General features: G+C 54.2%; 1 protein-coding gene and 1 long non-coding RNA gene across 4 annotated transcripts in view; one reads left to right on the forward strand and one right to left on the reverse strand.

The window, feature by feature from the left end:
- RAB44 (RAB44, member RAS oncogene family) overlaps positions 1-7,590 on the forward strand; it is a 34,106-nt gene extending 26,516 nt beyond the window's left edge. For 2 of the 3 annotated variants that reach the window (XM_081828100.1, XM_081828102.1), the window contains 5 exons: positions 1,103-1,184; positions 2,461-2,575; positions 3,696-3,797; positions 5,327-5,403; positions 6,972-7,590. In XM_081828100.1, the coding sequence (XP_081684226.1) occupies positions 1,103-1,184; positions 2,461-2,575; positions 3,696-3,797; positions 5,327-5,403; positions 6,972-7,062 (467 nt within the window). In that variant the 3' untranslated portion in view covers positions 7,063-7,590. The remainder of the gene's footprint in view (positions 1-1,102; positions 1,185-2,460; positions 2,576-3,695; positions 3,798-5,326; positions 5,404-6,971) is intronic. The other variant, XM_081828101.1, reaches the window with a different exon arrangement.
- LOC145722993 (uncharacterized) lies at positions 6,476-10,987 on the reverse strand. Its single transcript, XR_014147632.1, has 3 exons — positions 10,613-10,987; positions 10,360-10,498; positions 6,476-6,771 (listed from the first exon to the last, which is right to left on the reverse strand). It is a non-coding gene; the product is annotated as an uncharacterized LOC145722993 (long non-coding RNA).
- Positions 10,988-13,326: the final 2,339 nt, after the last annotated feature.

Here is a 13,326-nt window from a genome sequence, read left to right on the forward strand (position 1 = left end):
CCCCCCCCCCCCAGCTGGTCTGGGGCCTCTGGTGGGCTCTGCATCCTCAGGGCTTCCTTAGGAAAGGGAGTGGGGATGGAGAAGAAGTCCCTCTCATCACTCCTTACTCTGCTGGAATTCCTTGGGGGTTGTCAGGAAGGTGCACCCCCAAAGCTTCTAAACCCTCCTGGGATTTCACTATTACCTTCATATTTTCAGGGACAGGAAGGGTCTGGAGGCATGACCACAGCGAGGTGGGGGGCTGTGAACTTTGAAGGGCTGTGCCTCGGGGAGATGAGAATAATGATGAAAATGATCGCCTCCCAAGCACCCCTGGGCCAAACCTCAAACATGAGTCATTCAGTCCTCCCAACCACCTTGCAATGTAGCCCTTTTTATTTTATTATTGTTATTTTTTCTTACAGATAGTTTTAAAATTTATTTATTTTCAAATAAGCTCTACATCCCATGTGGGGCTTGAACTCACGACCCTGAGATCAAGAGTTGCATGCTCAACGTGCCCCAATGTGGGTCTTTTTAAACTGTCACCTTGCAAATGAGAAAGGGAGGCTCAGAGAGGTAAAGTGATTTGCCTGAGGTCACACAGCCCTTACAGCGGCAGAGGGTGGACAGCTCCCAGCGCAATCAGTCATCCCCGAAGCCAGCACTCCCCCCACCTTCCTGGGCTGCCTGTTTCTACCCTGCTGTCTGGTTGAAGGGGGAAGAGCCATGCCATAATCAGGAATGAAACAGGGAGTATTATAAAAACAAAATAGTGACCCTGGTTCTCCTGAGTGACCTGAGGAATAACGATTGCTGTACAGTTGGGAAGACAGCTATATTCACAGAGGTCAAAACAATGCAAGGTGCCTTGAATCGGCACTGAGCATGAGGGTGTGGGAGTGCAGCGGGGACCGTGAACCCCACGGGCTAGGTGGTCAGGAAAGGCCTGTTGGAGGATGTGGGCCCTTGTGTGTGGATGGGATTTGGAGAGCCGAGGGGAAGGAAGCCCAGCAGCCAGAGGGGCTGGTGTCGGGGACAGGTATATCCTGGGCGCAGGTTTGGGCTGGAAGTCCTGGTTGGTAACTTAGAAGCAGGCCTGACCCAGCTCTGTGTGTCCTAGGAGTGGATTTTCGGGTCAAAACTCTGCTGGTGGACAACAAATGCTTCGTGCTGCAACTCTGGGACACGGCTGGCCAGGAGAGGTGACAGGCACTGTCCCCGTTCGTGGTATCAGGGTCCCGGGGGGTAAGCCTGAGGCGCAGAGGGATGGAGGGCAGCCCTGACCTTGAAGACTCCACATAGGCAAGAGGCAACCAGGGGCCAAAAAGGCATCCAACCCCCTAAGGACTGAGGAGTTCGGGGAGGCAGAGAGGAGCCAGGCTCCAGCGGGCTGACTGAGGGGCAGCAGAGCCGGGGGCCCCTTGGCCTAGCATCCCAACGTGGCCCCCAGGGGACAGCTGCCTGATCTCCTGTCCTTCTGAAAACGCCGGCCCGCCACTCTCCAGGTAGGCAGTAGCGATCGAAATCTAAAGGGCACCTCTTCTTTGACCGAGCGGCCCCACTCCCAGAAATTCGTTCTGCTGATAAACTCATCCCTGACTGTAATAGCGGCTTATGTCCACAGCAGCATGGTTCATATGGAGAAGCACCGGGAACGGTCTGACCAGGAGGCCAGGTGGCCCAGTCAGTCAGAGCCTAACTGCACAATCCGTAGAATATTATAAAGTCACAAAAAAAGACTGTGGACTCTATGCACCAATGGGGAAACATCTCCAAGACGTTTTCTTTTTTTTCTCTTTTTTTTTTTTTAAAGATTTTATTTATTTATTTGAGAGAGAGAGAATGAGAGACAGAGAGCATGAGAGGGAGGAGGGTCAGAGGGAGAAGCAGACTCCCCGCCGAGCAGGGAGCCCGATGCAGGACTCAATCCCGGGACCCCAGGATCATGACCTGAGCCGAAGGCAGTCGCTTAACCAACTGAGCCACCCAGGCGCCCTTGTTTTTATTTTCTAAAAGATTTTATTTATTTATTTATTTGTTTGTTTGAAAGAGAGAAAGAAAGAGAGAGCATGAGCGGGGAGGGGCAGAGGGAGTGGGAAAGGGAGAAGCAGGCTCCCCACTGAGTGGGGAGCCCAACGCGGGGCTTGATCCCAGGACCCCGGGATCATGACCTGAGCCGAAGGCAGACGCTTAACCGACTGAGCCACCCAGATGACCCCAAGACATTTTATTAACTGGGAAAGGGGGAGGGGCACGATAGAGTTTTCACTGGGTACTCTTTGATACCTTTTGAAGCTCGAACCATGAGAACTGTTACGTATTCAACAATCATACTGCTGTATGCACACTCTCTGTAGGAAGCAATTGAGGCAGGAAAAGTTAATTCTCCCACTCTGTGCATGAAGTAGCTGAGGCCCGGAGAGGTCAGGGCGAGGGGTCCACCCACCAGGCCTAGCCTCACGCAGACTGTCTGGGCAGGTACCACAGCATGACGCGGCAGCTGCTCCGCAAGGCTGACGGAGTGGTACTCATGTACGACATCACCTCCCAGGAGAGCTTCGCCCACGTGCGCTACTGGCTGGACTGTCTCCGGGTAAGCGGCCATCGTAGCCACCTGCAGATGGCTGTTGGGGTTGGCCCCGGTCTGTGGAGTCAAGAGGGAACTTGTATCCTGCCCATGCCCCCTTTTTTCCCAGGATTACAAATGACACGACAGACATGTGGGTGATGTGACCCACTGAGGGCATGTGGCTGGATGAGCTGGGAGCATAGTCATAGGAAGAAACCACAACCACATAGTACAGCCTCCAAAACAAACTACTTCCTTTATCCTCCGAACATTTCTTTCCTGTATACAGCAGCTAGGTGATGTCTTCTTAACGCCTGGGGATAATGCAAGTCTCGTACCACTCTAGGTGACAATTCCTCTGTCCACACATCTCTAGTTCTTTCCCCCATGTACTTAATTGAGACATATATACTGAAATTCTGCAGTATGTACTAGTATGTGCTAGTGCACAGCAGAGGGGTATGAAAAAAGACATGTTGTCTTCTCTCTGGAAGTTTCTAGTCTAGTTGAAGAGAAGCAAAAGCAGTGAGATAAGGTAATGTATGAAGGAGGCTGGGCTCTGAGTCTGACAGGACCTAGGTTTGAATCCCAACTACCCTGCCCCAACTCTGTCATCTTGGACAAGTGACTTAACTTCTCTGAACTTCAATTTTCCAACTTCTCACATACAGTTATTAAGATTAACTGATAAAATTGCCTTCAGAACAACACTGGGTATATAGTAAGCACTCAGTAAACAGAAGCTAGTCGTCGTCATCGTTGTCGTCGTCGTCGTCATGAAACCATTAGGAAATGAGCCAAGCCAGCCTGTGTAATCAAGCGCTGGGCTGTTCAGCACAGGCAAGAAGAGAGGAGCATGGGCAGGAACAATCCTGGAAGGCTTCCTGGGGGAGGCAGGTTTGAGGCTGGCCTTGGAAAATGGGTGACACGTTTGCAGGCAGAAAGGAAGGGCAGACTCACTGTAGATTGAAGGGAAGATGTCATGGGTGGGGGAAGGGTGTGGAGTGAGTGTGACATGGAAAGGCGGCGGAGGGGGTGTGTACCCTGTCAGCTTCCTGGAGGGCAAGGCCAAATCCAGCCAGGGCCTGGCACAGCAGAGCAGGACCTCAACATGTGTGGCTGAGGGCATGTGTTCAATACGCAGGAATCAGGGCCCGACGGGGTGGTCATCCTTCTCCTGGGAAACAAGATGGACTGTGAGGAGGAGCGGCAGGTGCCCATCGAGGCTGGGCAGCAACTGGCCCAGGTGAGCACCTGGACATCAACCCCCCCACCCAGCCTGGACTGGACAGACCCCTCCCTGGAGGGTAGTGAACAGGTCCCCCTGGCCTGGGCAACTGAGAAGGACTCACTGCCCGTTCCTGCCCCTGCCCTGCCAAAGGCCGGGTCAGAGTGGACAGTAGCCTGGCCACCTCCGCCTCCCACCCACCCTGTTCTTAGGCCCAAACATAAGGCTGTCTCGGCGGGCATGACACTGACCCTCACGTTGAATTAGCAGATCCCCACACAACATTCTGACCTATATAAAAATATCTTCAGAGTAAAAAAAAAAAAAAAGTTTTAAAAGCTTCACTTAAAATTCCCAATCAAATCTGAATTTTCTCTCCAGTCTCTAATTAACAGAACATTCCTTCTAATTTATTCTATCTTAGGACCCAAATTCTTCCCTGGCAAGATTGCATCAAAAGCCCCACCAGCAGACAGTGGATACTATTTATTTATGAATAGAAGTTGACCACATTCCAGAAACTCCTTACCCCACCTCTGCCACAGCCCCTCTAGGCATTTCCATCTTGTATTTCTTTCCCTTTCTCCTCTCCTTTCTCAGAGTCATGAGGTCATCATTGTGGCTCCTGCTTGGCGGGTTTTTTTTCCCCGGTTAAATGTAGTGGCTCATCTCTTTGACATAGTAATTCCTCCTCTAGCAATTTATCCTAAGGAAAGAATCAGAAATAACAATCCCTAAGAGAATAGCATAATGGATACCTGCGTATAATGTATAATCAAGCATGTTTATATGAGGATGTTCTTCACAGCATTATTTATAAGAACAAACATTTGGCAGCAGTTGGTGGTTAAGTTGTGGAGGTTCATGTGAGAGGCTGGCATTTGCCATTAAGAATCCTGTCCCGGAAAAATGTCCGAGGGCGTGGAGGAAATGCTCACAATGAAATGTGGACTCAGAAGAGCAGCTGCAAGCCGGGGTTTAGGTTGGGTTGAACCCTGCGAGGTTGCCCATACTCCACGGGGCCTGCCTGGGCAGCCGGTTCCGGGGGTTTAATCCCACAGCGCGATGATGTGGAGCCCACTCGCCTCCAGGAAAAGGGTTCCATAAAACAGAATGGAAATATATATCAAACGCTAACAGGAGGGGTTTATATTTTGCTCTTACACTTTTTGCATACTGTATTTTCCAATATTCCGGCCCCTCCCCAGCTGAAATTTTTTGATGTTTTTGAAATCAAAAAAGCATAACTAACAGTTTAAAATGTCCCCAAGGGACGTTTCTCCAAGTTGGGACACAGGCTTCCCACCATCACTCCGAGCGAGGGCTGTGGAAAGTCGCCGGGGTGGCATCTTTGACCGGTGGCCAGCGCGGGGAGGGGGCGCGGGGGGGGGGGTAGGGGGCGGGGCTGCCTCCCCCTACCCTCCCCCCCCGTCGGGGTTGGCCCAGGGGTGCATTGGGTGGGGCTCTGTCTGCTGGCTAGACCACCAGGGCTGGCCGGGGCGCTCAGAGGGCTCTCCCAGGGCCCCCACACCCCTGTCTGCCTGCAGGAGCTGGGGATCTCCTTTGGAGAGTGCAGCGCTGCCCTGGGTCACAACATCCTGGAGCCCGTGGTGAACCTGGCCCGGTGAGTGCCGCCCGCTGCCCCCCACCCAGAGTCCCCTGGGCAGCCTCCAGAGCCCTCCTGTGGGAAGGGAAGGCCCGCTCTGAGGAAGCACTGTGAAGCCACAGAGAGAAGGAGAGAAAGCACTGTGCGGAGAGTCTGAGTCCAGTTCTACCAGTCCCGCTGACTCCTGAAAGGCTCGCGAGCTCTCTCAGCCTCAGCCTGCTTTCTCATCTGCGCAGTGCAGTGAGACAGAGGGTCACCTTCCTGCTCTCCACCTTCTAGTCACTTCCACTAGATGTTTTTTTTTTCAACTTTTTATTTTCCTTTATTTACTTAAGTAATCTCTACACCCAATGTGGGGCTCCCACTCATGACCCCGAGATCACGAGTCACATGCCCTTCCAACTGAGCCAGGCAGGTGCCCCAACTTCCACTAGATTTAGAATAACATCCAAACGCCTGGAAATGGCCTTCATCTTGGAGGTCCGGTCCCCACGCACACACATGTGCATTCACTCTCTCAGCTTCAGCCCCTCAGAGGGGCCGTTCCTGACCACTCTCCGTCCCACCACTCTTCTGGATCCCTGTCCCCTGTTTGTGTCCTTCAAAGCCCTTCTGGACAAACTGTAATTATGCGTGCATCTGTCCGGCTCCCAGTTGGGGGCTGCCTCCTGCCCGAGGCTGTGGCTCCAGGAGGGCAGGGCCGGGTCTGTTTTGTCCAGCCCCCTCCCGGCACACCCAGGGCCTGACACATACCGGGAGCCCAATGAATGAAGGAAATGAGTAAGGTGGAAGGGGTCCTAGGCTAGATGACCTGGAAGCCCCTTCTGTGACAAAGCAGCCAGGGTGAGTCTGCGAAACGGCTCACCTGGTCACTCCGTGATGTCCTCTGATGGACAACTGCTCAACAGCTTCCCTTTGCTTTAGGACAAAAGCCCAAGTTCCTGAATGTGGCTTCCAGGCCCCCGGGGCCCTGAACCCCTGTAGCCTCGAGGCCTCTTTCTGGCCAGTCTTTAGGCTTTGTGATTCGGCGGCGCAGTGGTCCGCACTCAGTAAATATATCATGAGTGAATGAATGAATGAGCTTCTTTTATTTCCCCAACCCCCAAGCTCTCTGTCTCTCACTGAGCCTTTGCCCTCTGCCGGGAATGCACCTCCCCTTGCTGCTAGCGAACGCTTCTCCACTGCTTGGTCTCAGCTCTGACACTGCCTCCTTCCTCCTTCGACGACCTTCGAGGACACGTCCCTCTGTGTGCTTCCTCATTCCTGGGTTCTGATGGCCCCTTCTCTCTCTGGCTCCTCATCTCTCGAGGCAAGGACATGCCGGCTTCGTTGTCCTATTCAGAGTCCCTTGCACAGTGTCTGGCGCACAGGAGGCTGGAAAGAATGCTAGGAAAGAGACAGAAGACCAAAGTCTCCATGGCCCCATTTTTCGGGTGCTGTGTGGGATGCAGCGCAAGGGCAGGGGAAGTGGGAAGAGAGGAAGCTCGGGGAGCGCAATCCCCCAGCCCCACAGCTGCACCCACGGGCCCCTCCCTGCTGCCCTTGGAAGGGGAGACAGAGGACTGATGTCTGGTGTCATCATACAGGGCCCTCAAGATGCAGGAGGACCGCCTGAAGGACTCACTGGTGGAGGTGACCCCCAAGAGGCCACAGAAGAGAGCTGAATGCTGCTTCTGACCCTCCAGCCCAGCCAGGGGTGGGGGGACAGCCACCCCTGGGGTTTCCTGTCCCACCTTGCCAGGATGCAGCCATGACAGAGATGGCCAGCTTGGAAGTTCAGGACAATCCCCCTCAGGTCAGGACTTGGATCCCAGGGCAGGGGCTGTGCTAAGGCTGCCCTTTGCACGCTGAAGGATTTGAGGGGGTGGTGGGTAGTGGTGGTGGTGGTGAAAACTTTCAAAAGAAAGAAAAAGTCAAAAATGAATTAAGGAAAACACACCATATTATTGGCCACACATCTCTGTGGGGTAAAATCATAGGGTGAATGTGTGGGGGTGTTATTGCTCTTTTTATATGTATTTGTATTTCTAGATCTTCTGCAACACCTGGGTATTCCTTACATAATGCGAAATATAACTAAGTGTCACAGGGAGGGAGGGAAAGAAACTTTCCGAGGAGCTTGCTTTGGGGCTGATTACCAAGTGCTGCAACCTGTTCATTATGAGACGCTTTATTAAAGCAGTCCCACTGTTCCGTGCCTGCGAAGCTCGTGAACGTTGTCTCACTCACCACCTGTTTGCGAGCATCAAGTTTCCTCCGAGCAGAATCCGATTCCTGAGGAAGAGCAGTGTTTCGATGGCCCCTGATAGGCCCTATTACCCCTGTCTCCCTGAGCCCCGACCCCACTCCCTTTCCCCAAGACCCTGCTCTAATGTCGTGATGTTGCCTGGTGCAGCCCTCTGCCCTGAGGTGTGGCTGGGGGGTGGTCGGGGGGGCCTGCGGAGCAGCGGAGAAACTAGATTGAGATCACTCATGGGCTCCCCTTTGGAGCTTTGGTTGGAGTTCCCAGAACCGCCTACCATTCGCCTCCTGGAAGGTGGCTGCCCATTATAAGCCGGGCTGGGGTCCTCAGTGCCCTTAAGGAGGCTGCTTTGAGAGATGGCCCCTCATTGTTGGACTGTCTTCTGTCATGTACATTTGCTGCAACTATTGTCCCTGTCATCCTACTGTTAACCGCAATGATGCTCGCCACGTCCTGCAGCCCGGCGCGTGCAGGACTCTGACAAGTAATCACTCAGTACTGGGGAATCAGAGGAAACCCCAGTTTCACAGAGAGACAAGCAGAGACAGTTTGAGAGAAAGAGGTACAGAGCGAGAGACTGCAGGAGAGAGAGAGGGCAGGAAGTAGAAGACAGAGCCTTCCGACTGGCTTAATCAGTCTCCAGTCTTTGCCCCTACCCTCCTGCTCAGTTCCGAAAGGGACACCTCTGCAGCAGTGAGCTCTTTGTCGTTAGCGGCATACAAGGGGAAGTCGGGTGACACTTTGCCAAGAGGCAAGGTAGAAAAGATTCAAGCATCAGAAGCCTGAGGTTGGATCAGATGCCCTAATGGGCCCCATTCAGCCTCTAGTCAATATGCAGGATGATTTCGTGATCAGCTAGTTCTCTTACAGGCCTCCCTCACGGATTCTTTCTTACCTTCTCCCTTCCTGGATCCTCTCTGTCAGCCCACAAGCCTCCCCTTGCTCTAAGCAGTTTCTAGGCTGTAGTAGGTTCTAAGACAGACAGGCAGACAGACAGGGAGAGGTGGGCTGGAGTGAGTGATGCCTGGCCACGGGCGGGGGTGGGGGGGCCGGTCCTGCTGTTGCTAATGGCTCTCTCTGGGGTCTGGGGACCTGGCAGGCCCCAAAATCTCTGCCCTGTAGGCCAGCGAGTTAATGAGGCAGGTAAGCAGGGTGTGATTCCTGGGGGAGCCAGTAGAGCAGATAGAGCCCCCCATGTCCTTCGGGGAACCTGAAGGGGTCCCCCAGGCCTGCCCCTCCCATCTCAGCTCTGCCCCAGCTGTGGGCAGCCGGCTCAGGTTCCCTAGAGGTGGGGTGTGAGAAGGGACCGCACACCTGCCCAGAACCGTCTCTTAGCTTTCTCTGGCAAGATCCAGCTTTTGTGCGGAGCAGAGCTGTGGAGGGGCCGCCAGCCCTGCTTGGTGTCAGAGGCCCCCAAGTCAGCAAGCAGGGCCCAGGAACCTCAGAGCAGCACGATGCACGTGAGAGCAGCAGGAGGGACCCAAGGTAGATTTCAGAGTGAACTTCCAGGCAAGTGGTGAGTTCTCAGGGCATGTCTGCCAAGGGGGCTCTGGTCACACCTTAGCTTGAGGCTGATTAAGAAAAGGAAGGCCAGACTGGGCTGATGGGGCTCAGGATGTAGAGTGAGAAGGGGAGGGCAGGGGGACAAAATGGAGCCTGGACAGAGGCATTAGGGGAGAGAGCTTTTTGGAGCTGAGGGTGGGCAGGACCTAACAGCCCACATTTATAAAGCACCTACTTCGTGCCAGGCACTATTCTGAGCACCTAACTTGTCCTACCCCATTTAATCCTCACATCAACCCTAGGAGATGGGGCTTGCTTATCCCCACTTTACAGATGAGGAAAATGAGGCACAGAGGATAAGTAGCTTGTCCACAGTCAACGCAGCTAGAAAGTGGTACAGCGGGGCTTTGAACCCAGGCCCCAGCAGCCACAAGCTTCACCACGAAGTTAGGGGGCTTCTTATAGGAAGGTAAATATTTATATAAATATTTATTTATTGAGTTAATGGGCAAGTCTCGTCCCAGGAAAGCTAGGGATTCTGGCCTGGTTTGTGGGGTGGCAGGTGGAGATACTGGCCCCTGGGCTGACTCGGGGATGTCTAGACCCCATTTCTCAGCCTGACCCCTCTCAGTCGGGGGCTCCCCATGTCCTCAGCATGTAGGATGGAGTGAGGGTGAGGAGGAAGCTGGAGTGCGGCTCTTCCCCCAGCCCCTGCCAGCTAGCCAGCACAGCACAGCTGGAGAGGGCAAGCTGCTCTGCCCTGGAGAGTCCTCTGGGATCTTTCGAAAATGCCAAAGCCCAGACCAGCTAAATCCCGTCCCTAGGGTGGGACCTGTGGATTAGTATTTTTGAAACTTCCCAGGTGATCCCACTGTGCAGACAAGCTTGGGAACCCCTGACAGGGGCTTCACACCTTCTCAAAGCCCCTGCATATCCATCTTCTTGCTGAACCTCAAATTAATATCTGCCTGTTTCATAGGCAGGCAAGGTTTTGTTTTTTAAAAAAAAAAATACATATATATATGGGGCGCCTGGGTGGCTCAGTCGTTAAGCGTCTGCCTTCGGCTCAGGTCGTGATCCCAGGGTCCTGGGATCGAGCCCCGCATCGGGCTCCCTGCTCGGCGGGAAGCCTGCTTCTCCCTCTGCCACTCCCCCTGCTCGTGTTCCCTCTCTCACTGTGTCTCTCTCTTCAAAAAAAAAAAAAAAATATATATATATATATAGGGCACCTGGGTGGCTCAGTCGGTTGAGCGTCCGACTCTGGATTTCGGCTCAGGTCACAATCTCCGAGTCTTGAGATCAAGCCCACATCGGGCTCTGCACTCAGCAGGGCGTCTGCTTCTCTCCCTCTGCCCCTCCCCCAACTCTCTAAATAAATAAATAATAAATTAATCTAAAAAATACACACACACACCCCAAATTCAATTTCTTCTCCCTGCAGAAATTGTAGAAATAAACTACAAAGAGGAAAATGAAAATTACCTGCACCTCACCCTTTTGTAGCAGTTATGTTGACATCTGTTTTATTTTATTTCCTTCCTTCTTCACAGTTGAGGAAACTGAGGTGGGGAAACTGGGTAACTTTCCCAAAGTCACGGAGCTCCTAAGTAGCCTAGTCTGGATTCGAACCTGGGGCGCTGACCGAGGCCGTCCTGTCGGGTTGTTGTGAGGTCTCACGTGACTGACTCCCAGCAAGGGCCCCCACTGGATGCAGGGGGCTGTGAAAGGAGGGGGGCTCTCCAGGGAAAGAGGAAGGTGGCCTCGGGCTGGTTTCCACACTGTCCTTGTGTGTCCGGAGTGGGAGCATGGAGCGGGGGCGGAGCCCAAGGCCACGTTCACCGCCGCCGGGCTCACAGCCGCGCCCGAGCAACTGCCCCGACGGCTCTTCGCCGGCTCTGCGGCCTCATCCTGCTGGCGGGGCTGCGGGCCAACGGGCTGATGCTGCTGCTGGCGGCCCTGAGCTCAGGCGCCTCCCGGCCACTCCGCGCCCTGACCACCAGCCTCATGGTGAACATCGCGCTGTCCGACCTGCTCTTCCTGGCCTGCGTGGTACCCGTGCTACCGCTGAGCTTCCTGCGGCCCGACTGGTGGCTGGGCCCTGTCATCTGCATCACCAGCCGGGCCACCAACAGCGCCACCGCGTTCTGCACCTTCTACAGCATGGTGGCCACGGCTTTTCTGCGCCACGTGGCGGTGGCCCGGCTGATGTGGCCCTCCCGGCTGGCCGGGGCGCCCGCCTGCTGCTCTGTGGGGCCATGTGGGTCCTGGGCCTCGCCGTGTCGTTGCCCACCTGGCTGTTCCAAAGTGTGGTGGTGCAGGAGGGGGCAGCTGGAATCGGGGCCTGCGTCCGAGCCCTGCCCAGACCTCCTGCTACTTACCCCTGCTGGGAGCCTGGCCTTCCTGCCTTGTATGTGCGGGCTGGGCTGCTCTTTCAGCCACGTGGGCTGGCTCATGTGGACACAGCCTCGTGGCCCCAGAGGGGAGAGCATCCAGGAGCACCAGGAGAACACAGGGCTCATCCTTGTGGTGCTGGTGGTCTTTGTGCTGATGTGGGGGCCCTGCTCCATGCTGGGCTATGTGGCAGCCGTGGGTGGCCTCCCTGCCATGCCGGTGGCTTTCGTGGCACCAGCCTCTGTACCATCCTGTCCTACTCCAATTGTGCCATCAGCCCCAACCTCTGCTTCTACCTCTCCCGCCACTTCCAGGCGGGGCCCAGGGATCTCTTCCGAAGGCCGTTGGCAGCCAGGCACCCTGGGGGTGTGGCCGGGGCATCCAGCCCCTCCAGGAAAGGGCCCCAGGAGGCCTGCGGGGTCTGGCGGGGGTCTGAGAAGATAGGCTGATGGAGAGAGGGCTGAGAGTCAAGAGAGGTGGGAAGACCCTTAGGGACGCTAGAGCCTGTCCCCTCCATTTTACCAGTGGGGAGACTGAGATCCAGAGAGGGCAGGTGGCCCAGCCAAGGTGACACAGCAACTAAAATGGCAACTAGATTGATGCTCCCATTCCACCTTGGGACTCAGATCCTTATAGATTCTACCACTTCCTAGTTGTATGACCTTGAACAAGTCCCTTCACCTCTCTATGACTCTTCTCTCATCTGGAAAATGGGAGAATGATCACACCTTCTTCATAGGGTTGTTATAAAGATAAACGTAACACATATAATGTGTTTAGAAGAATGCCTGCTGCTTCGTAAGTGCATTTGAGTGTTGGTCATTACTCTTACCATTATCATCATTTTATTTTTATTAATTCAGGAACATTTGAGGTGAGGACACAAGAGGTCGGTAAAGGGATTCCAAAGGCAGAGAAGTGTGTAGAGGAACGACCCAGAGAATGACAGCCCAGGTCCTTAATCCTGAAGGCCTGGGGAGCGAATGGGGGTGAGGGGAGGAGACCGCTGCAGCTGGGGTGGGGGCCCAGAGGCCAGGAGAGCCTTTCAGGGACCTCTCCCTTCTTTGCCTGCCCTCCCCTAGCTCAGTCACACACATACCTCTCAGCCCAACAAGGGAATACAAAGTCAACCTTGGAGCTGTGAATTTCTGAACGCCCTCCTTTCTTCTCTGTGGTTACTCTTCCCAGTGTGGCACGCCCCTTCCTTCTTTCCAGAGCAACGGAAGGTCTCCACCTCTCCTACCCCATCTCCTCTGAGAAGTTCCCAAACTCCAGGCCCTCCCTCTGGCCTCCTGGGAGCAGGCCTCAGAATCTGTGTTAGCCTGGGAACCAGGGAGATTGTCTTTACTTAAAGTCCCAAGACAACATGTTCTGCTTGGTAACAGTGTTACAGCTAAACGCGCGCACACACACACACACACACACACACACTGTCCCCACGGTCAAAAATCTTTGGAAACAATGGGTTGAACCAAGTTAAACCAGTCTATTTGCTGCAGGACTTATCAGAGCCTTGAATACCCTAAAGTGCCATTGGGGTTCTCTGAGACGGGCTCCCAAAATCCATGCAAGAGAACCAGTGTTCTGTGGAACACACCTTGAGAAATAAGCCAGGAGAGAAGCCACAGCATCAAGCACAATAAAGATGCACTCAACAGCGGCTCTGAGACTTGATTCCCCTGCCAGGTGGGCATCTCCTCTCGACTCTTTCCCACAGGTGCCCAAGGGGAGGCAAAATGGGTTACTGGTTCTGGGAACTTTCCTCTTCCCAAGCTATGACCCCACCCAGTTCTCACTCAAAGTGT

The sequence above is a fragment of the Leptonychotes weddellii genome, chromosome 8 (assembly GCF_054177405.1).
Source record: "Leptonychotes weddellii isolate Sample4059 chromosome 8, ASM5417740v2, whole genome shotgun sequence".
Taxonomy (NCBI): Eukaryota; Metazoa; Chordata; class Mammalia; order Carnivora; family Phocidae; genus Leptonychotes; species Leptonychotes weddellii.